This window comes from Carassius carassius, chromosome 40 (assembly GCF_963082965.1).
Source record: "Carassius carassius chromosome 40, fCarCar2.1, whole genome shotgun sequence".
Taxonomy (NCBI): Eukaryota; Metazoa; Chordata; class Actinopteri; order Cypriniformes; family Cyprinidae; genus Carassius; species Carassius carassius.
The window spans coordinates 4,173,030-4,195,047 of record NC_081794.1 but is presented as its reverse complement, the minus strand read 5'-3'; the positions used below and the strand labels follow the sequence as shown (position 1 = coordinate 4,195,047).

The 22,018-nt window shown below is 36.9% G+C and overlaps 2 protein-coding genes across 2 annotated transcripts; one reads left to right on the top strand and one right to left on the bottom strand.

Annotated features, from left to right (window-relative positions):
• The first annotated feature begins 1,068 nt into the window (after positions 1-1,068).
• On the top strand, positions 1,069-9,574 carry fra10ac1 (FRA10A associated CGG repeat 1). Its single transcript, XM_059531766.1, has 14 exons — positions 1,069-1,195; positions 1,652-1,731; positions 2,720-2,812; positions 2,908-2,953; positions 3,188-3,264; positions 3,430-3,513; positions 3,586-3,670; positions 3,955-4,000; positions 7,529-7,642; positions 8,322-8,364; positions 8,452-8,570; positions 8,808-8,852; positions 9,170-9,251; positions 9,372-9,574. Exons 1-14 carry the CDS (start codon positions 1,157-1,159, stop codon positions 9,412-9,414), a joined length of 996 nt encoding a protein of 331 aa, XP_059387749.1. The 5' UTR covers positions 1,069-1,156; the 3' UTR covers positions 9,415-9,574.
• A 3,215-nt stretch (positions 9,575-12,789) lies between these two features.
• Positions 12,790-21,581, bottom strand: LOC132121985 (cone cGMP-specific 3',5'-cyclic phosphodiesterase subunit alpha'-like). Its single transcript, XM_059531764.1, has 21 exons — positions 20,971-21,581; positions 19,172-19,324; positions 18,633-18,722; positions 18,416-18,556; positions 18,263-18,337; positions 18,119-18,183; positions 16,900-16,966; positions 16,424-16,471; positions 16,183-16,332; positions 15,954-16,097; positions 15,810-15,875; positions 15,547-15,693; positions 14,917-15,024; positions 14,729-14,838; positions 14,556-14,643; positions 14,372-14,472; positions 14,186-14,293; positions 14,038-14,101; positions 13,884-13,958; positions 13,704-13,787; positions 12,790-13,507 (listed from the first exon to the last, which is right to left on the bottom strand). The coding sequence occupies exons 1-21, from the start codon at positions 21,436-21,438 to the stop codon at positions 13,298-13,300; spliced, it is 2,562 nt and encodes an 853-aa protein (XP_059387747.1). The 5' UTR covers positions 21,439-21,581; the 3' UTR covers positions 12,790-13,297.
• Positions 21,582-22,018: the final 437 nt, after the last annotated feature.

Below are 22,018 nucleotides of genomic sequence, written 5' to 3'. Positions count from 1 at the left end.
TCAAGAAAGAAAGAAAGAAATACTACTATGATCCTATATGCTTTCATGTTTTCCTTTATTATTATTATTTTATAGTATATTATTCTTTAAATAGAAAGCATTTTAAATGTGTTCCATTGTTTAGTAAGCTACGTTTTATTTATAATGTTATTTGTAAAGGAAAATATATCAGAATCTTTATTGTCATTATACATAAAGTGCAAAGAAATTATGTGCAATCCTATTTCAGTACAAAAAAGGTTTATAGTTAAAAACAGCCACTAAAGAAAATAATTATCTATTTTACTATGCATTAAATGTAAGCCTATTACTTATTGTTCATATAACACATATATAATAATATTGCAAAGTTAATAAGGTCTACATTGGTTAATAAAAATACATTTAAAGCATGTATTAAACTTAATGTTAATGTTGATATTAATTCAGATTTTTTAACTAAAATTGAACTGTTGTAGGCATTAACAGATTATTAAACAGCCTACTGTTACTAATGTATTGCTTATTGTTAGTTAATGCATTGATAAGCAATACAACAACATTGATAATAATGATTATTATTCATAATCGTTTTACATAATGATTTTCTTTTCAGTTCTTTTTTTAGAAGCCCATAAGGATGTTTCTTTGTCTCTTTTTATGTATTTATCACATAGACATTTGAGAACAGTAAAGTGTCTGTCCTGATCACTGCTACTCTTCCAGTGCTTTCATTTTTAGCATTTTTCTCCGAATAAAAGACCAGTTGTTCTACTTTTGAGAAAATGGCACTTCGCCCCCTTACACCCTATAATTTCCTGTCACTGTGTCTTCATCAATTTCCGCTGAAAACAAATGTGAACTATAATGCGAACAATAAGGTCTGTTTGAAACAAAGAACACTGGCAACTAAAATCACACCCAAATGCTGGCTACTTGCCACTTTTATATTTCATCTGTAACGCATTCACATTAAGATCTCTTATTTGATTTGTAAAGTATACAAACAAGAGTTCTTACGAATGCACTGTAACAAGACATTCACACAAACTGAAACAATAGAAATTATAATAGCTCCCATTCAATGCAGCACAACGTATCCAGACTTTGTTTCCCCCACGTGGTGTTTACGTCATCACTTCGCGCCAGTCTGAGACTCTGCGGCATGTAAACACAGATGAGTGGCATGGATCAAACTGCTCTAGACCTTGTTAAGGTAGTTATGGATCATGCACAAGAATCTAGAGATTTGATTTATTTGTTTGCACTTTAATGCTGGGACTGCTTGTCATGCAAAACACGAAAGAGAAGAATCTATTTATCTCCAGTCCCATATAGATCATCCACGGCGCATTATTTGTCACTGTATTAACTTTAGAACAGATTTAGATTGTAAATCTACATCTAAAATGTAAATTGTATAATCTAACAATACTAAGCGTTGAACTTAACTTTGATCAATGCATTATATAGTGTACTTATCTAATTATTATAATGTTTTTTGTGTAATGTAAGTTCACCAAGAACCTTTTCAGTCTTTTTACATATTAGATGTCATAAGTTTATTTCATGGGTTTAGTTGCTGTTATACAGCACACTGTTAATGGTGTATTTCGTGTTAGCAGTGTCTAGTTGTTGCACTGTAATAATGCTGTGTTGTGTTCTGTGTGAGGTCCATGGAGGTGGAGGCTATGACTCAGATTTCAGTGATGATGATGGTGGTGGAGGCCAGTCCAAAAATGGCGAGAATAGGTAAGAGTTTGTCTTATATCACTAACAAAAAAGACCATGATTTTTTGTATAATATTTTGGGGATAAGCACCATAGTAACGCAATATTTTTGAACACGGTACCTTCCCACATTAAAAGAAAAATTGCTGAAAATGGACATTCAAGATGTAGATGAGTTTGTTTCTTCATCAGAGAACAGATTTGGAGAAATTTAGGATTCCACCACTTGCTCATCAGTGGATGCTCTGCAGTGAATGGGTGCCGTCAGAGTGAGAGTCCAAACAGCTGATAAAAACATCACAATAATCCACAAGTAATCCAGTCCGGGAATGTCTTGTGAGTTGAAAAGATGCATGTTCGTAAGAAGCAAATCTATCATTAAGTCATTATATTTTTACTTCATACAGGTCCTCTATCCATACTATTACTTTCTCCAGTGTAAAAAGTCCTCCCGTCTTAATCAGGAGAGAAATATGCATAGACCAAGCAAGTCAAAACAGTCCAAAACGGTTCTTAATAAATATGTGGATTGATTTTTATGTGAGAGGACAACAAAAGAAGTGTTATTATGGATTATGGTCTTGGATATTAGCTGGAAGGGACAATTTAAGTTAACACCATAATGATGACTTTGTCTTTTACAAACATGCATCTTTTTGCTTTACAAGATGTTAATTCATAGACTGGATTGCTTGTGGATTACTGTGATGTTTTTATCAGCTGTTTGGACTCTCATTCTGACGGCACCCATTCACTGCAGAGCATCCATTGGTGAGCAAGTGATGCAATGCTACATTTCTCCAAATCTTCTCTGATGAAGAAACAAACTCATCTATATATTGGGTAGGGTACATAAAAATCTAGGAAATGGAAGGATTTCTTAATATCTGTTAAAAAAAAATTTATTTTATTTTTTAATAACAGCATTTAATTAGAAAGAATGCTGTTAACATAAATGGTTTGTGCTTGTCCTTTAAGTACTGGTCCTCTAGCATGTATCTGTTTTTAGGGCAGCTAAAGATGAGCTGTTACAGAAGCCATTCCAGAAAGGAAAGCACACCAAGGTGGCTCATAAAAATGTTGCTGCTCATGAATGGGACAGGTACAGGTCACGTCCATCAAAAATAGCAAAGTCCATGCATTCCAGTATGTGTTATGTACTAAAATTAAATGTTGTTTTTGTTTTTTTCCTGAAAGAGAGGAAGCCAGAAATCGACGGCAACACCTGATATCAATGAACGCTGTATCCTGTCAATGGGAGTTTTTCAACAGCTATTGTGACAGTGGCAGCTATTTAGCTTTTCATTTTGCATTCTATCACCTGAACTCCTGAGACTGCATAACATATAAATTATCATGAGTGTTTAAAGTGCATTTTTAGGGAATTTCAACCATTGTAAATTCATCATAATTTGTTTTTTAAAGTATTAAAGTATTTCTTTGGAATGGTGAAAAATCCTTAACAGCATTTTGTAAGTTTGAACGTCACAAGAAGTTTGTCAGCGACTACGTTCTGTACTATGGAGGAAAGGTTGAGGAGTTCAGACGATCCACGTGAGCAGCTTACGTTGTATTCTACAGAAACACATTCAATAAAGTCACACAATTTTTCTGATATTAAACCTTTGATGTATAAAGTTGACTAGTGCAGAAATGACACACTTCAGCTTTGTTTAGCTTTGATGGAGGCTGATTGGAGCAGTGTGTTTCCATCCACAGGTCTAAAGACAAGACAGACCTGGATGTGGTGAGAGAGAACCACCGTTTCCTGTGGAGAGACGAGGATGAGGAGGATATGACATGGTAATGTCTGCTTGGTTTGTGGTTTGTGATCTCTGCGCAGTCACCCTAAAATAAAGCTTCTGGAATGTTTAGGGAGAAAGAGCTCGCCAAGAAATACTACGACAAGCTCTTCAAGGAATACTGTATTGCTGACCTCAGCAGATACAAAGAAAATAAGGTTCGTCTTTTACTTTTTAAGCCTGACATAAGAAATGATAGTCTGAATCCAGTTTTTCGAAACGGAACAGTTGACGTTTGCATAATGTGCTTTTGTTTTGTATTGTATTTGTTGCATCACGCTTCAGTTGCCTTAATAGTATAGTATAGTTTCGATCATGCTTATATTTTAGAAGCCTTAGACAGTCACACTTGCTAAAATACTTTCTCTGGACATGTTGTCTTTTAGGATCTTAAATGCTCTATGGTTTCTGATTTACTGAATTTGAACTTTTCTGTTACTAGTTTGGATTTCGGTGGCGCATCGAAAATGAAGTAATATCTGGAAAAGGTAATTTAAGAACATTTGTATTTCTGCACCTGTATATATGTTCACAATTTAATTTGGAGACCAGTTCTCACTATTAACTAACTATTAACTGTGACTTTTGCCTCAATAAACTTCCAATTTGCTGCTTATTAATAGTTAGTAAGGTAGTTGTTCATTTAGGTATGGGGTTGGATTAGGGCCCTAAAATATGCTCATGCAGAATATGTATTTTATATGTACTAATAAACAGTCAATATGCATGCTTATATTCAGCTTCTTAATAGTGAGAATTGGTCCCTAAACTAAAGTGGCACTGAAAACATTAATATGTTCACATACTTGAAGCATTCTGGTTGCATAATGAAAAAAAAGGAAGTCTACAAATCAGAGCAATAACTAAACAGTAACATCTTCAGCCACTAGGTGGTGATACTGTTTCACCTTCAGTAAAGAAACACTGTCTTCTCACCAAACCAGGGATGGACCAGGACTGAAAAAAAAGAGATGTTCAAATGAGCAACATATATCTAAACTGATCAGCTATTTAAGAATCCAAAAGTTTCAATCAAACTTGTTTCCCCATTAAAAAAGATATAGAGGCAGATTTGATTACATCTATATTTAATTTAATAAAATGTTCCCCAAAATATATTTTGAGTGCAGCTGATGTTGAAAATCACCTAATTGTAATCAGAAATCAATGATTTTCTGTTGTCTCTGGGTCGTGGTTCACAGTCAAGCTATCTTGATGGGTAAACAAGGGTGGAGTACTTGTAAGAATCAGTGAAATTACACAAACAAATAAGCAAATCAATGAAGAGTGATAAAATTATCATACGCTTCACACACTTTTTCTGACCATCTGCCATCAGGTATCACTCGCACACTGAGCCGCAGATTGACCAACGCTGCGGCTCATTGACCAACGCGTCTTTGGATTTCATCTTTATTATACTTTTAAATAATCAGCTGCATTTTCAGTTTTTTTAATTTTAGTGTAATTGTTAATAACTTATGTTATCCCATTCCAGAGCTAAAAAATCATGACTCGCACATTTTTACTACGACTTATAGAAGACATTTAAAAAAATGTATTTTCTATTTAAATTTGTAACCTCAGCATATTTTATTTTATGATCAGGTTTTTACAGTATTTAATAAATAGTGAAATAAATGAGGAAAGTGTCATTTTAAAACCTGCAAGCGCCACTGAAATGATTGAAATAATACATTTTTCTAAATATGTGAAGCTCTGAAATATTTTATCAGACGGGAAATTGGTATTTGCGGATAAAAAAAAATATAATAAATTTTAAAAATAATAATAACAAAATAAGAAGAAGAAAAAAAATCACCAACTACTGGAAAATTCAGTTTCTGAAACATCTGGAATGACAGAATTCAATTATTATTTTATTTATTTTTATGTACTACGGCTCCTATTTTCTGTAAATAATAAAATGTAAAAAAAAAAACAAGCAGCCTTGTCAGTAGTAGTACTAGAAGTAAAGGGGCCCTCAGAGTCAAAACCATTGAGAACCTCAGTGTATAGAAGATTTCATCCACAACATCCTTGCACAAACTGGCTTGTTTTGAATTGGTAAACGCCACTCCCTTTTTTCTAAAACGAATATGAAAACCATGTATGTCAAAGCATGTAACATCGTGACCAACACGCTCTGTTTCTGCTGCTGAGGGATATTGTAACAGGACCCTTTAGGAGTTTGTCATGAGGAGTTCCCATCTGCTGGTCATTTGTCACAGTTCAGCAGAATGAGGGCATCCCTGGGACTCCTAATGAGGGTTAACCCTGATGCGTTTTGACGCTGTTTGTCAGCTTCACTGGCTTTAACAGCTTCAGTGCTGCTCACGCAAGCAGAATTGGAGAGGTTGAAGTCACATGTACGTCATCAGAGAGACGGGGTAATTTAATTTGCACGTGCAACGTGAGGTTGATGCCTCAGTCACTCTCTCTGCCGCGAGATCATCTGCCAGCCACGTCATAGCTTAAGCATTTCTGCCAAGCTGCAACATGACATAATCCTTCAGAGCACAGTCACCTTGTTTAGTTTTTTCACAGTGTAACTTGGATGCATTTATATCAAAGGTCAGCAATAGCAAAAACATCCAAGTCCTCATTACTAAACTCACTGCTTTTCCAAACAAGCTACTACAATTTCTAAGAAACTCATTTTCAGATTGGCTTTTTCCATTGAGAACATACATGGAAGACCTAATGATGTCAGTGTCAGAAATTAATGTTTACTTGGAAGCTTATTTCCACCACAGAATAAAAAATAAAGCTAATTACATCTTTTATATGTATTTATTTAATTCAGACCTTTTTTCTCAGAATCGCATTTGAGTTATTTATTTATTTATTTTTACTTGGTATTAAAAAAGGTAATTGCAGTTTATCTCGCAATAAAAAAAAAAAAAAATTCTTTGGAATTCTCTTTTTTCTGAAAAAGAAGGGTAATTGTGACTTTTTATCTCTCAGCTCTGACTGTTTTTGTTTGTTTGGTTTGATTCGGCCATGGGATGAAAACAGGTCATTGAAACATTTTATCTTGCGATCTAAATTTTTCTCAGAGTTCTGAGTTGAGGTCTCACTTTTTTGTGTCACAGACTTTTTCTTTTTTCAATTTTTTTCCTCGCAACTCACTTTTTCCCTCAGAATTGCGAGTTTATTTCTCATGATTATGACTTTAGATCTCACAGTTGAGTTTATATCTCGCAACTTAGAACTTTTTACCCAGAATTGCGAAAAAACAAGTCCGGTTTTTGAGATATAAACCTACAACTGTGAGGGGGAAAAAGTTTGAATTGTGTCATAAAAATTGACAATTACCTTTATATTTTTTCTTCCCTAGTGGAAATAAGCTTCCATACTTTAATCAGTTGATATTCAGCAGAAGTGTGCTTGGGCTCAGGTGATCAGGTACAGGCCAAAGCCGATCCAGACGGCACACTGTCGGAGGTTTGGGAAGCCTGGCAGAAAAACTCCCTGATGACGCACTTTTCCCTCGGCTCCAATCTGGAGGATCCCCTTGTAAGCCTGCTGGAGCTAATGTCAGCCAGCTGATATCTGAGCCAGGCCAAGGTCACGGGAGGAGAGTGGCTTTCGCTCTGTCTGTCTCTCTCAGCGTTTCCTGTCAGTAATAGCAGTGAAATCACGTGCAGCAGCCGGTTCTCTAATTGGCTTCTCCCTGGTTGTGTTGTGTGTGTATTTTCATCATGCAGCATCAGGTGGGATGCATTATGGGTCACCATACACTACTAATGTGATATGAATGTGGTTCCAGTTAAAAAACATTTCTGATAACACGCATCCGGCTCAACTGAGATAGATGTTAATTGCAGCAGTAAATGTTATAGGGACCTGAAAGCAAACTAGCCAAACTATGTTATGCAGATGATATGCAGAACTCTGTAAATGAAGTTCTGCACAGTTAACCGTTCAGCTCGTCAGCTTTTCTGTATATTTTCTGTCATGCATGTTCAGTGCAACTCTGTGGATTTCACATGTGGATGTCCTGAATTACACAGGCCAGTTCCTCTGCGGAAACAAGCGCTGTGAGAATAAGGAGGGTCTGAAGAGCTGGGAGGTGAATTTTGCCTATGTGGAGCGAGTGGAGAAGAGGAACGCCCTGGTGAAGCTGCGTAAGTGTTCTGACAGGACACAGGGGTGGAGCTAATCCAACTAGTGCCGAATTAGGGAAGCCCATGTCTGTTACTGTGGATAAAGAAAGAAAGCTACTTTACCTCAATGGGCTGCAGTGCATTAACATGTCTTTTAAGTATAGATTACTATACTTAAGTTTTAACCTGGAAAAATTTTTAGGATTCTGACAGTTTTTTCATCAAAGACACATGACATTAAAACATAAGAAATAATATCTATCTATCTATCTATCTATCTATCTATCTATCTATCTATCTATCTATCTATCTATCTATCTATCTATCTATCTATCTATCTATCTATTTGTGTATCTATATATACATATATGTGTACACACACGCACACACACACACACACACATTTGATTATATATATATATTATTTTTTTTGTATACATATATCATCAAATGTTTGGAATACTTAAGGTGTTCCAATGTTGGAAAGATGTCTCTTATTAAGGCTGCTTTTTTATTGTGAAATATTGTTATTATTTAATGTATACAGTATTTAAGTGAATTTATATTATTTAAGAGCCCCAATGTGAACAGTTTGCTCAGTCACCATTAACATTTGCCTTTTTTTTTATTCAAAGTTTAAAGTTAAATGAATTTTTGTCAGTCTTTTTAAATATTGATCTATCTTCACATTATTTTCAAGGTCTGTGTCCAGAGTGTTCCTTTAAACTAAACTATCATCACAAGTAAGAACATTGAGCCATTACAAACACAATCACATGATATTCTCGGACCTTGAGACCTCCACCTTTAAACTGTGATGCCTGTTCCAGGAGAAAGGAAGTAACAGTGAAGAAGAGACGGCGATCAAAAGAGAACGTGGACAAGTCACTGTCAAAGACATCCAAATCATCCAGAAAGCACAAGCGCAAACACAAAAAGAGGCGCAAAGGTAAGTGCATTAAGGCAAATCAAGCTTCCGAACATTTCCCAAGACATGGAAGATTAGGAAAAGCATTTCAAAGCCTGTATATGCTTAACTTTGTTGTATTTTTGCAGTGGTCTTTTTAACTCTAGTTAATTTCTTTAAAAACATTAAGGAACTGAATGCATGAATTTAGGTTTAAATTCTAGAGTTTATTTTGACCAAAGTTGCTTGTTCAATAAAAACTTTTTTTTTTCTGTACAGAATACTCATCTTCAAGTTCAGAGGAGTCCCAGGGTTCAGATAAAGGTATGCATACCACTTTTTCCACCAAAAATGACTAATGGCTGTCATCTAGCGCCCCCAGGCAGAGAATGTTCTCAGTATAGCTCAATAATCATGTTCAGACCTCTTAAACAGCTCCACTAACATCTTTATTCAGACAAATCGCAGGTAATAGCAGATTTTGGATGGGTCATTTAAATCCCTGACCTTAAATATTGCATGTGTGCATGTAACTCACCACACACCGAGTAGTGTTTTCACCACAATACCTTTATCAGGTATAAATCCTGCTCTAGCAGTGTACTTCGAGATACGTGAGTCTGATGTGATGTGTTCTTCAGCTGCAGAGAGTGGAGAAGAAGAGGGTCCTTCAGAGTCTGACCACTGGAGGGGTCCAGCGCCTACCGTGGAGGAGAAGTCACGGTGAGTCCCGTTTATGAATCATTACAATATATTTTACTACAATGTGGAGTATATATGCACACAAATGTGAGAAATGTGTTTCTAAAACAGTGCTCTGACAAACGTCTGGTTCTCTTTCAGGGAGGAAGAGTTTGACGAGTATTTTGAAGACATGTTTCTCTGAGTCGAGGAAAGGAAGATCCAAAAGAATCTCATGCCTACCCTTTTCTTTTCTTCTGGTTAGCTTTGTTTTTGAGAAGTATAGTTTGATTACAATTTGGTGATTTGTAAAAAACAATTTTTTAGAATTTCTACTAGGTTTCATTCAAGCATAAAAATGTTCATGCAAAGAATTTAATCTCATCTCGAAGAAATGCATAAAAATTTGTTAGTTATTGTTGCATTGTGCACACACACAAAGTAATACAAAAATTAATTGTCTATATATGAGCAATATCACATTTGTATTATTTTTTAAATCATATATATATATATATATATATATATATATATATATATATATATATATATATATATGTGTGTGTGTGTGTGTGTGTGTGTGTGTGTTTGTTTACAATTGACATAATTGCACAAAAATGAAATAAGTGCTTGTAAAATCATTTTTATGTGAACATGCAACATCTAATATAATAGTTTTATATTTGTTCTGCTCAGATTTTGTATGAATGAGGCCTGCTGTGTTTATCAGTAGTGTTTGTTAACTTGAGCTCAGATGATTATACTGAAGACATGTTTGTGTTCCTGTAAGTACAGCAGTCAATAGCATTATTTTAGGAACTCATAGTTACTTAACAATCTACTGAGTTTACAGGCAGACCCTATCAATGTTTGTATAATCTGACCCATTAAATGTTGACAGAATGACAGTTGTCCTTTATGCCTTGAAATCACAAACTTATTAAAATGGACAGACTTTCTATTTAATACCCCTCACATCAGCCTCTCTCTTGGTCACAGTGTCAAACTGCCCTGGGCCTCGGCTTACCCAAAGGTGGCTGCCAGCCAATCAATGTGAAGAATCAGTCAGACTGGGTTCAGAAATCCTTTTGTTCACTCTAATCCATTATTCAGCATGCATGTATAAGTTCCCATGTGATTGCATTTATGATGCATTTCTGTGTTTCCACAAATCATAAAATGACAGGTGGAGTCTAGTGTTATAAAAGTTAAACATGAAGACTTTGGTTCTATATTGAAAGACCCATAGAAAGAAAAGTGGTTTGTCTCGGCTCTCAGCCAATTACCCGAGCCTCTTTACCTGGGGATGATCCAGCTTTATTAGGTAATCCTCTGCATGATAGAAAAGTCAGGAGAGGTTCCTCCTGACATGCCTTCTAAGCAACCGAACAGAACTCTGTGGTCACAGAGACATCAAGCTAATAGCTGATATGGTGAAAGACTACCTGAGACTCAAAGTTCAGAATAATGTGTTTATTTGTTCTCATGACATAATTTACAGTATATGTGCAGTAGTATTCTGTAAATAAGATTATTGGATATCAGTCCCACACTCACTCCAAATGACTGTAGATATTATTGTTCATAATCCCAACAAAATGCATTAACCTGAGATGAGATTTACTCACTTTTGGCCTCTTCAGTCTGATCTGGACTTAGAGGGTTTGACATTTAAGTGTAGTCACTACAGACTGTCGTGGCCCCTGTTATTGGATTAAAGGCCTTCAATGTTTTTTTCTAACAAGCGGATATTGCATTAGATTATATATTTTTTCAATGGATTTACTATATCTCGCCATAGGTTACTTGCTTTTGTCGTTGCCTGGTGTTTTTTTCTAAAGCAGAATGACCTCTTTTTGAAATCAGACAAAATCTGTGGTTCATTCACTAGTTCAAAAGTTATCCGCTGTCATCAGATTCTCTAACGATCAGGAAAGAGAGACTTTGACCTTACGAATTGGGTTTGTGCTTTCTGCCAGAGGAGATATCTAGATGCTTCAGTAGTCTGCTTTAAATAAGCATGGTGTTTAAAGATTAAAATGGAGTGAATCTCAGGAGCTGCTCCCCCATCAAACTCACTTCAAATCTCCTTACAGGTTCAAGTACTGACCGTTCCCACTTGCCCTGTCATAGCATGCAATGCACTTTCTAAATATTCCCTGACGTTTTGTATACCCTGCTCAATAGAATACCACTTAAACATCATTTAGATCTTTGGTATAAACAAGTACCTCTATGTTATCAGTTGATATTCTATGTAATACACTATATGTAATACATTATGGTTGAAAACTATGTGTGGTGCTTAGGTATCAATAAATGACTAAAGAACAAACATCAAAGTTCTGGTCATAAATGTTCTCCACATATTCACAGAATTGGCCATATTGCATCCACAGCTTCATCATCTATAGAGAACAAAAAAGTAGAAAAGACATCCCGTTTCGCATCCATCCAAACGTGCAAGTTACAAGATCTTTAGCCTTGGCAGTGCTATCTTTCTTTTGATAAACTTAACTCAAGTAGTCAGTGTGCAAGACTTGTAACATGAGATCTTTGTACATTTCGCAATGCATTTGCTAATAAGCAATCAGCTTCTAAAAGCTTATTCAAATGAGTTAGTCCTTCAACCCTAAACAAAGCAACTGATATGTATTCAAATATGCTTTTTGGTAGTTTAAAAGTGAAGTGTGTAATTTAAAGTGATGCCAATGGTGTTTGTTTGGGGGCGGGGCTATCTGATTGTTTGACCAATTACAGGTGAGGGGTGTGTTGAGGAAACTTGTTCAAGAACAGTCAGCATTTTTGCAATTCTCACTTGGTGGAGAAATTACACACTACTCCCTTAAGTGTGATTCAGTGAATTCATCACAAGAATAAATATCAAATTGGAACTGTTATGAAATCGAGAAGAATGCTATTTTGAGAAATTAACAACTGGTAAGAAAGTTGTTCATACGTATTGCTCTAATGTTATGCTGTTTAACAACATACAACAGTCTTGAGAACTGTTATGGCCTCAAAATCCGTACTTCAGGTAAGCTCTATGAACTACAGCACAATAAATATTTGTAGAGTTGTGTTTCAGCCACCACAGTGTGGCAAGTTGCATATGCAGTACTTCCTCCAGTGTAGTTAGTTGTTAAAAGGTACAGTTTGGGTGAAATCAGGGATAAGGAACAAGCTTGAAATTGTCTATATGGTGCTCTAGGCTGGCACCCCATCAGAAAAAACATCTGACAGGTACAGTTCTTCCATTTCTGGTGAATGCCTACGTGTTCACTTGGAGAAGGTACATCCGAGGAAATGAGAAAGAAAGCTGGTGAAAATGTAGTGATCCTAGGAGCACGTTTCACCTCCCTCTACATGCTGGCCCAGACTTCTCTGTGGCTCTGAATTTCTGTCAGATGATGTTTAAAATATGGTGCAGGTTTTGGACTTTCCTCCCTCTCCACCATCATCACCAGCTGGTTCAGTGAAGAAAAAAATATACAAAAGAAAAATCAAGTTGCTGCAAAGTTATGTATGTTACCCAAGGCTTTGAGGTCAGATTAGAACAGGATATGCCATAAACACTTTCAAGAGGTTGAAATATGTAGAATTTGGGTACTATTATGCACCCTTTAGTGGTAAGGTACAATAGCGTACCTTTGGAAAGTGTACCTTTTTTCTGCATCCTTTGCCATTTTCTGATCAATTTCCCTCATCATTTCTTCCACTTAAAGGGTTCGTTCACCCAAAAATTTAAATTCTGTTGTTAATCACTCACCCTCAACTTTGCTCATCTTTGTCCAAGAATCGTTCAGTTATTATCTTTGAACACAAAAAGTTTTCTCATAGCTTCGTAAAATTACTGTTGAATTAGTGATGTTATGTGGACAATTTTACCGATGTCCTTGCTACGTTTCTGGGCCTGGGAAAATTTCAGTTGTGTTGCGTTGTTTAAGCAGGGTCAGAAAGCTCCTGGATTTCATCTAAAATATTTTAATTTGTGTTCTGAAGATGAACGAAGGTCTTACAGGTTTGGAACGACATGAAGGTGAGTAATTAATAAAATGTTCCTGTTTTTTGTGAACTATCCCTTTAATCTACAATCCCTGTCCACAAACGAACAAAAAGATGTCAACTAATGGGTCCAACATGCCTTTTTTAGCCTGCTCCTCTTCTAGCCGTTTTCGTTCATTCTCTATAGCGTCTACTTTTGCTTGATAAATATCAGCCAGTTCCTTCCAATGGACTCTGTTGTTGTTCAGGCCATCGAACATGGGAGTGATCTCTTTGTGGAACCTTGAAAATTCCTGTATGAGAAAAGAGGCCTGTTACTGCAAGCATTCACAAGCATACCTGTAACTGCCGATCTATCATTCCCTGTCAGAACACTTAAGCAATGTTGTGCTGACATGCAAGGAAGAGGCCATTATGGACAGATGCCCCATTTACATGGATGTCTGGATTGTGCAAAAACAAAATTGATTGACAGTTGGGTGGATTTACCTTGTACACAAATGAGCACACAAAGTCAATGAAACCACACTGCATCTTCGGAAGTTCATCCGCCTTGTTCCTGTCCATCATGGGCTGTGAAAAGATTCAAAGGATACGTATTCTCATTCAGACACTACTTTTATCATAATGCGACCTTTCTTAAAGCAAAACTGATCTCCACTAACTTACAATGGGTTGTTGGTCTAGCACAGTCCTTTCCAGGTCTCCCTGCTCCCAGAATTCAGCTGCCACCATGAGAGCAACCTTCAGATAGAGTGTGTTTAGGTTAAATGAATGTCAATGCTGGATAATCCCAGCCATGAATAACCAAAGTTGTACCTACTTTGCTCTGGACCTCCCATGGCTTGGTAATGGCAGACAAGTCACATCCAGTCATCATCATTGCCCTGTTTGGAATCAAACACATGTCTTCAAACTCTCAGTTCAGTGTGTTCTCAAGCAGCAGGGTTCTACTGAGAAGTGATGCTTACATAATGATTTCCTTCCTAATGGGATTGTTGGACACATAGGCAATCGCTTCCTTCTCATCACTCATTGGTTCAGTGGCATCAACGATCTTCTGGAACATGGTCCTTTTTCTGGGTTGGGGAAGAAAATGGGACCATCATCAATATGATAGAGTGTCAGTAGATGAAGGCATGCTATTGAGAGCTTACTTGAAATACAAGGCCAGGTCAGTCGCAATGATGCAGACATCATGCAAGTGCTGGACTGTCTCAAACTGGCGTTTCTGCAAACTTTGGAAAATGTTAACGCTCTGTAAAAAAAAGCCAAAAAATAAAGTTTACCTGGTGGTCATATTGAGCTCTGGAACACTTTGTGCTTTATGACATAACAAACCTCATCTGCCATCAGCGTCTTGCTGTAATCAAGATGGTGCCTTTCCAAGATGGAAGATCCATGTAGCTTGGCCAGTGGTGATGCGCTCCTGCATTGGAAATAGATTGGGAGTAAAATGCCTTCTATGTCTTTTTTGAAAATATTAGATGTAAAAAATATATACGCTAAATTACTTTGTCTGGTAGAGATTGTTGGTACCCCTGTGGTCAATGTCGTGACAGAATGCAGCCGCTACCATTGCAAAGGACTCAAGGTCCGAGTAGTATTTTCTCAGCCTTCCAGTCTTTTGGGAAAGCAAACAATATTCAGTATTACAGCCTCTTTGCTGACAAATAGCATGATGTGTGGATTAAAAACCTACCTGAAGAAGACAGAACATGGTCTGGCCCACGTTAAACCCATGCCTCCAGTTGTGGTAGGTGATATCTCTGTAGCCTTTTCGTACAGTGTACATCCATCTTGTCAGGACCTGGAGCAAGTGTAGGCCCAAACAATTTCATCCCAAAACTGAAGGAACATGTCACACTACATGAAAGTCCAATAACAGTTGCATTCATAGGCCCAGATTTGTTTTCCATAAAATGGAAGTTTGTGAAATGTGGACATCTGATTTCTGTGGAAATCTGCTGAGCTTTCTGTGTGAGTCTGGTAATCGCTAATCACCTGCCAAAAATAAACAGGCTCTAGTAATAAGATGAGTGCTGCTTGGAAAATTAACCTTGAGCGGTTGTTGCACTACACATCCATGTATATGTATGTGAATGCTGAAGAACAGCAACACAGACCTCTTCTTAATCAAAATCACTCTAACTTTTAGGCTGCAAATGGGCAGTGTTGCAGAAATTGGTGTAGATTGTGGATATATTATTATTTGTTTAATTGATGCATTTAAATAAGATACCACAGAGCATGACATCACATCACGGCTATTGCACTGTTCAAAGAAATACAGTATACAGTAGTTTCTACAATATATTAAGTCCAGTCTCACCTCTGCTGGCACTTTGAACTTCTCTACCACTCCAAGTTCAAAGAAACAGCGAATGCCAAATTTTATAAGGTCAAGCTCAGAGACAGGCAAGTCACTAAAACTAAATAATAGCAGATCCACATCTTTGGCTTCTGGAATGTTGGCTCTCTGTGTATTAAAATACAAGTAGATACATTTAAAAAGTCATCCTTCATGTTCAACATTTTAGATCAATGCTATGTTCACTATGAATATAAAGGTTCAGAGTAAAAAAAAAAACATACCAAGAGTTTGTACATTTCTTTCTGATCGCAGTCCTCAGGGTTCATGTCAAACTTCTCCTTTGTGTTCTAACGAGGGAAAAAATGTTTAGTTAACATGATAAAGACTAAAGTTTCTTTATAGCATGAGCTTGTATGATGCCTCACCAGAATCTGTTGGACTTCAGCTGGGGTGGCTTTGGTCTGGTACATGACCATTTCTGCTGCAATCTCTCTTCTCCACTCTGTCCGATTCAGTTTGTCATATGTGTCACAATTCAGTACAGACCATCCTAGGAACTGTGTTAGGGCCTAAAACAAAGTCAGAAAACCACATTAGTGTTGCAGCACAAAATTTAAAAGGAGCTAACAGGATGGTGAACACTTAACGACTCACTTCAGTAATTTGTTCATCCTGCTCATCGAATGGCTTGCCATCTTTCCGATTGAAGAAAGTGGCAACTCCCACTATTTCTTCTTTCTTGTTGACAATAGGAAGGGACAGGACGTTTTTAATGACAAAACCCGACTCGTCCACAGCTTCTTTCTAAAGAGTGAAAAAAGAGTGTTTTTTACAGGTTTGTGTCTATTTCAGGTGTTGATCACTGAAAGGTTTATCCTGGAATGGATTACAGTACCTGGAATGTAAAGTAATCATCAGCAGCAACATTCATCATGTTACAAATCTGGAGAAAGAAACAAATCTCAGTCAACGTAAGCGATAATACAGCAAGTCGTTTACCCCATTGATTAGCTCATTTAACTTGTGTTAAGTCACTGGTCTCAAACTCAGTTCCTGGAGAATGCACAGCTCTGCAAAGTTTAGCTCCAAATCTAAACACGCCTGATCTAGCTAATCACGGTCTTCAGGATCAATAAAGCAGGTGCGAGTTGGAGCTAAACTCTGCAGAGCTGCGGCCCCCCAGGAATTGAGTTTGAGACCTCTGGGTTAAGTAGTTATTTAACCTGGGACATTTTTAGAATAAGCATTTGTACAAGGGCACTGGTCAAACCAGATCTTGAGTTTAACACAAACATTATTAAACATAATTTTTGAATATCGTACCTTTACGATTTCAAAGAATTCGATTTTAAGAAAATACTTTGGACTTACAAAGCCATTTTCAGCCACATAGGTGGGGAGGCCACTAACAAGTGCCCAGTGATCAACAGGAGGAGTTCTGGAAGCAAAAACATTCAAATGAGAGAGGCTGGTAAGCTGGTATGCTATATGGGCATACATGGACACCCAATTACTATACCAGGCTACTCTAATATGTCTGTTGAGCTGCTTAATAATGCAACTATGAAATCAGCCAATCACATGACAGCAATTCAATGCATTTAGGGATGTAGACATAGTCAGGCAATCTGCTGAAGTTCAAATCAAGCATCAAAATGGGGAAGAAAGTTGATTTAAGTTGGTTATTGGTGCCAGATGGGCTGGTCTGGGTATTTCAGAAACTGATCTACTGGGATTATCTCACAAAGCCATCTCTAGTGTATAAAGAGAGCCATGGACCATGTCCCTCCCTTTATGACCACAATGAACCCATCCTGTGGTGGCTACTTCCAAAATACATGTCATGCCACAAGGCTCAAATCATCTCAAACTGGTTTCTTGAACATGACAATGAGTTTGCTGTACTCAAAATGGCCTCAGATCTCAATCCAAAAGAGTACTGTAATGTTTGGGATGTGGTGAAATTGGAAATTCACATCATGAAGTATGTGCAGCAGCTGTGTAATGCTGTCATGTCAATTTAGACCAAAATCTGCTGAATGTTTATAGCACCTTGTTAAATCTATGTCATGAAGAATTAAACCAGTTCTGAAGGCAAACCCCGTTATTGGTAAGGTGTACCTAATAAAGTTGCTGGTGAGTGTTTGTGCCTGCTTAGAATTTCACTTCAAAACTATAGGCATTACTAGAAAGTGGTCTTTCTGAAAATGTTCCAATAGATCTGCTTTTTGGATTCCCCAAAGAACCTTACAGTGAACAGTTCTTAAAAGATTTTTTTTTTCGTAGAGTGAAGAAGAATCTAAAGAACCTTTTGTGCAGTCGAAAAGGTTCCATGGATGTTAAAGGTTCTTTATGGAACCATAGATGCCGATAAAGAACCTTCATTTTTAAGAGTGAAGGGTGTTAATTTGGGTTCAGGTCTGGTTCAGGCCTTGTGTTCAGTTCTGTTGATTTGTCTTCATAGACATTACTGAAATAGCCAAACCTATTAGAAAATGGTGTCCAGATAGTGTTTCCCATGTAGTTTACTGTATGAGTTTTTACAATATGAGCAAAGAATGTATTTTAATGCTATAAGAAATATGCTTACGGTATGACTTTGATCTCTTCTTTGCTCTCTAAGAGATAATCAATGATCTTGTAGAAGTTGATTTCCTGTTATAAGATAGAAAAAGTTGTAATAATACTAAACAGCAACACTGACTTGTTTAGTGAAGAGAAACAAATCTGTTACCCTGCCGTCAGGTGTCTTTGGGCCTTTGTATGGCTCCACATCACCCAGTTTAATTGGCCACTCATCGTAGAACTCCTAAACAATCAAAGCAAGGTTGAGTGTTTTCATGAATCGCTGATCAAAATTGAAGGATGATCACCATGTGTCACAAACCTTTTCTTTGGTCATGTCCAGAAGGCCGACAGAGTACCTCTCACACTGGAGGTAGGTCCTGACAGTGTACAGAGCCTTGTGAAACTGTCGCTCAATGTCCGTCAACTCTTCAAACACTTTGCTCGCAGACCATAAAAGAACCTATGGCAGCAGTATACAGTCACAGTCAAGATCCAAATCACAGTCAAATATTAAGTGTTGTAGTCCGCAGCATTACCTGGCTTCTTCTAGATTCCACGTTATACATGTATGAGGTGTAATGCTGTAGGCCAATGACTGTGGCGAAGGTGATGTACTTGGAGAAGAGCTGAAAAACATTTGTAAAACATTTACTTGATAATAAAAAATATAGGCTATTGTTATGGCTACATGCTTATACTGACAAAGTGAAATTGTAGTCTCAAAAAGGTCCGTCCAAACCAAGAATAACTATAAAGGTAACTGTAACTTTTAATTCTTTTAGCATCCACACCAATGCAAAACGACCCAAATAACGTGACATTTAGCCCCTGGAATGCAAATTTTACCATAGGAACCCCGCCAAAACACGTATATTTACGCGATTAGGCTAGTTTTGGGCTAGTTTTGAGTAGCAATTGGGCGGTGTGAACCTCATAGAATAGGGCAAATAATCTGATCAATCTGATTCAGAACAAATTTGAGGTCAGTATCACATGATTTCTGCTTTGCAGCTGTAGGCCTATAGTGAACGTTTTAAAAAGATGTTCACACTGATGTCATTTTTCAGATACTCACGTCTTCATCTGCTTTGGAGAATTCATTTCCTCCCACTTTGTTAATTGCCATGACCACACCAAGTGGGTCTTTCCCGTTCATGAGAGGGGCAGCCATCATGTTTTTAGTGGTGTATCCTGTTTGCTTGTCCACAAAATCACTGAATTTGGGATTCTAAGGAACAAATACATTGGTTAATGTTTGATACAGCTGTTTCATAATACACTGGTTGAAATAGAAATGGGTTAAAACTGCTTAATACAAAATATCCATTAATTCCTCCACCATTTTAGCCAGTAGGCTACAACATGTTTGCTTAAATAATAAAATAATAAACATTTCTGTACATAGGTGTTATATTATTTATATTGTTAATATATATATTTTCACACTCGAAAACTTAAGAACTGTTACTAAATTAGACGTTTTAATCAGTCATAGTAAGGGCTCTCTTGTCACTGAGACTAATTCTACCTAAATTTACACTTCTGTGTTATGTAATGAAGGTTAATAGATTTAACCCTGTCTTGGCCACTTAAGATGAGGTTGCACTGGTGTGCCATGATTAAACACCATGCTGCTATTTATAGCATACGTATGCATCTTTAATTGTTTATTATTTATTATTTTTATACTCATATTATGCATTGAAGGCTGTATGGATATGCTTGATGATTTTAAATGTGTATCATGTATAGTATATATATATAGTAAAGAACATTTTGTTTGGTAAAACTTTGGTTTTTGACATTTAATTGTAAATTTGATGTATAACATTTTCAATCAATATAAATATGCAACATTTTAATCTGCAGTTTTACTGTTGGCTTATTTAGTAAGCATATAAAGAGTAATCCGCACTTCCACAGTTAATTTTCATGAGCAATTAATCTTAATTATGAGTCAACAAGTGCTGAAGCTTTGGTTGTCGAACATCTGACTTAAAAATAAAAAATACTGAAAGAACAGTCATTTGTTGCTAAATAATATCAATGTGCAGCAGGCTATCAGGAGCAGAGAAAATAAGCTGCTTTTCTACAGGGGGTTGACTGACCTCCATGACCACGGGACAGAAAAACTATAATCCTTTGTCAAACTAATAGTCGACTTTTAGATATCAGGCCTGCCTAATAAACCTAAGAAGATGTTTTGCTTGCAACTTACTGCATGTCAAAGCATATTGGAGCGAAAATACAGCTCTTGCTCTATGACCTAAAAAGGCTTTCACCTCCATAAGCTAATGTAATTTGGTTAATTCAGTCATATTAACATAATAATAATGTTGCTGACAAAACTTGTTTGTTTAATGTGGATGATTTGCATAGGCTGTCTTCTATTAAGAATATAAAAGTGGTCTTTTTAAAAATGTGGTTTCGGCAGTTCTTCACAGTTTACACAGATGATACATAGCTATATGCTGTTTTAAAAAAGAGGAGGATTTGCATGAAGTTAAAAGTGGTACAACTTCAGGTTTGTATGGAAAATAACAATACATTGATTATAGATACGTTTTATTCACCATGTTTATTTCTTTGCTCCTGGTATTGTGGCATTTAAAAATTTGATCTCAATCCATAAAGCAGATGAATGCCTTAAAACTTTACTTGCAATTTAAGCCCCTTAAATCAAACTTAATTTGTTATAATTTGCTTTTATGTATTTTGGTATTACTTATTTGTAGATTATTTTGTTTTTAACTTTTTATTTAAATGCATTTGATACTTTATTATTATAATTATTTGAAGAGGTTTAATAAAGGTAAAAAAAAAAAAGATGAACTAGTGAGAGCTATAAAAGACAGCTTTACTTCTTTCACTCACCTGTTTGACATCGGGAACATTAGCTGGTTTTCTGGTAGTCACTATTTGGCCAACTATGCCCATGTCAGTAGGGAAGACAATTTCAGATTGAGGGTTGACCAAATTCGCCTCATATTTCGAGATAGAGGTGACATCGAAAAGACACGAAGCGAGCTCAGGGATGCCGTTTCTGGCTCGGTATATGAAATAGCTGCAGCGGTCTGCGTTCACCAGCATACATATCCTCTGCAGGACCTTGTGCATGGCCTTTTCCATTATTTGCTGCGAATGCATTTCTTTGATCATGTCAAAGATTATGGTGGCCTCCTGGATTTGGCTGACATCCTTGAACGAGGTTGGATCTTTGATGTCAAGGCTCTCTGCAAAAGCGGCAGCGATGACCTCGCATCGGACCTTCTTGTCGAAATACTCTTTGGCAAACTGAGGGTTATTCTCCAAGTATTTTTCAACACTATCCTTGTCTGCCATTTTGAAGTGTGCTTCTCTGCTCGTCCTCTCAGAGATTCATTACTTGTGGGGAGTCAGGATGAAAAGTGAAGCTTCTCAGGGATACCCTCCTTCAGAAAGGTGCATCCTCCAGAGCAGAGATCAGTGCAGGTCTCCTCCGACAGGCTGCCAGAGAATAGTGGCTTACAGGCTGAAGGGATCAAAGTGGCCGCTAAGTAAAGTGACGTCATGACATTAAACCTCTAAGCTTTCTTAACCTGCAAATCCTCACCCTGATCATTTCATGTTAGACAATCCAGACCAGAGTCAGACACCTCTGTTTTCTCCTGAGGAAAAGTGTCAGTACACAACATGATATTTGTAACATCGATTTGTCAATTACACTGATGGTGTTTCTGATCTAATACACCAGAGTCTATGGGTCCATTGGGCCCAGTATGCACACAGGGACAGCGTCTCACATATGCTTATAGCACTTGCTTCAAATCATAATATAAACTACATAAAACTTAATGGACAAGTGATATGTCAGTCACCTAGCTCTCAAGCTCTCATAGTAAGAAAATGCATTCTCCAAATTGGGCTATTATTAGCATTTTTG

Bases quoted from the DNA above. Each gene is read 5' to 3' on its own strand.
- fra10ac1 (XM_059531766.1), top strand. From the start codon at position 1,157: ATGAGTGGCATGGATCAAACTGCTCTAGACCTTGTTAAG. The intron at 2,954-3,187 runs GTATCCTGTCAA...GCATTTTGTAAG, and splicing joins ACCTGATATCAATGAACGCT to TTTGAACGTCACAAGAAGTT. The intron at 9,252-9,371 runs GTGAGTCCCGTT...GTTCTCTTTCAG, and splicing joins ACCGTGGAGGAGAAGTCACG to GGAGGAAGAGTTTGACGAGT.
- LOC132121985 (XM_059531764.1), bottom strand. From the start codon at position 21,438: ATGGCAGACAAGGATAGTGTTGAAAAATACTTGGAGAATAACCCTCAG. The intron at 18,338-18,415 runs GTTTGTGACACA...TTGATTGTTTAG, and splicing joins TGGACATGACCAAAGAAAAG to GAGTTCTACGATGAGTGGCC. The intron at 15,876-15,953 runs GTGAGGCATCAT...TTCCCTCGTTAG, and splicing joins CTGAAGTCCAACAGATTCTG to AACACAAAGGAGAAGTTTGA.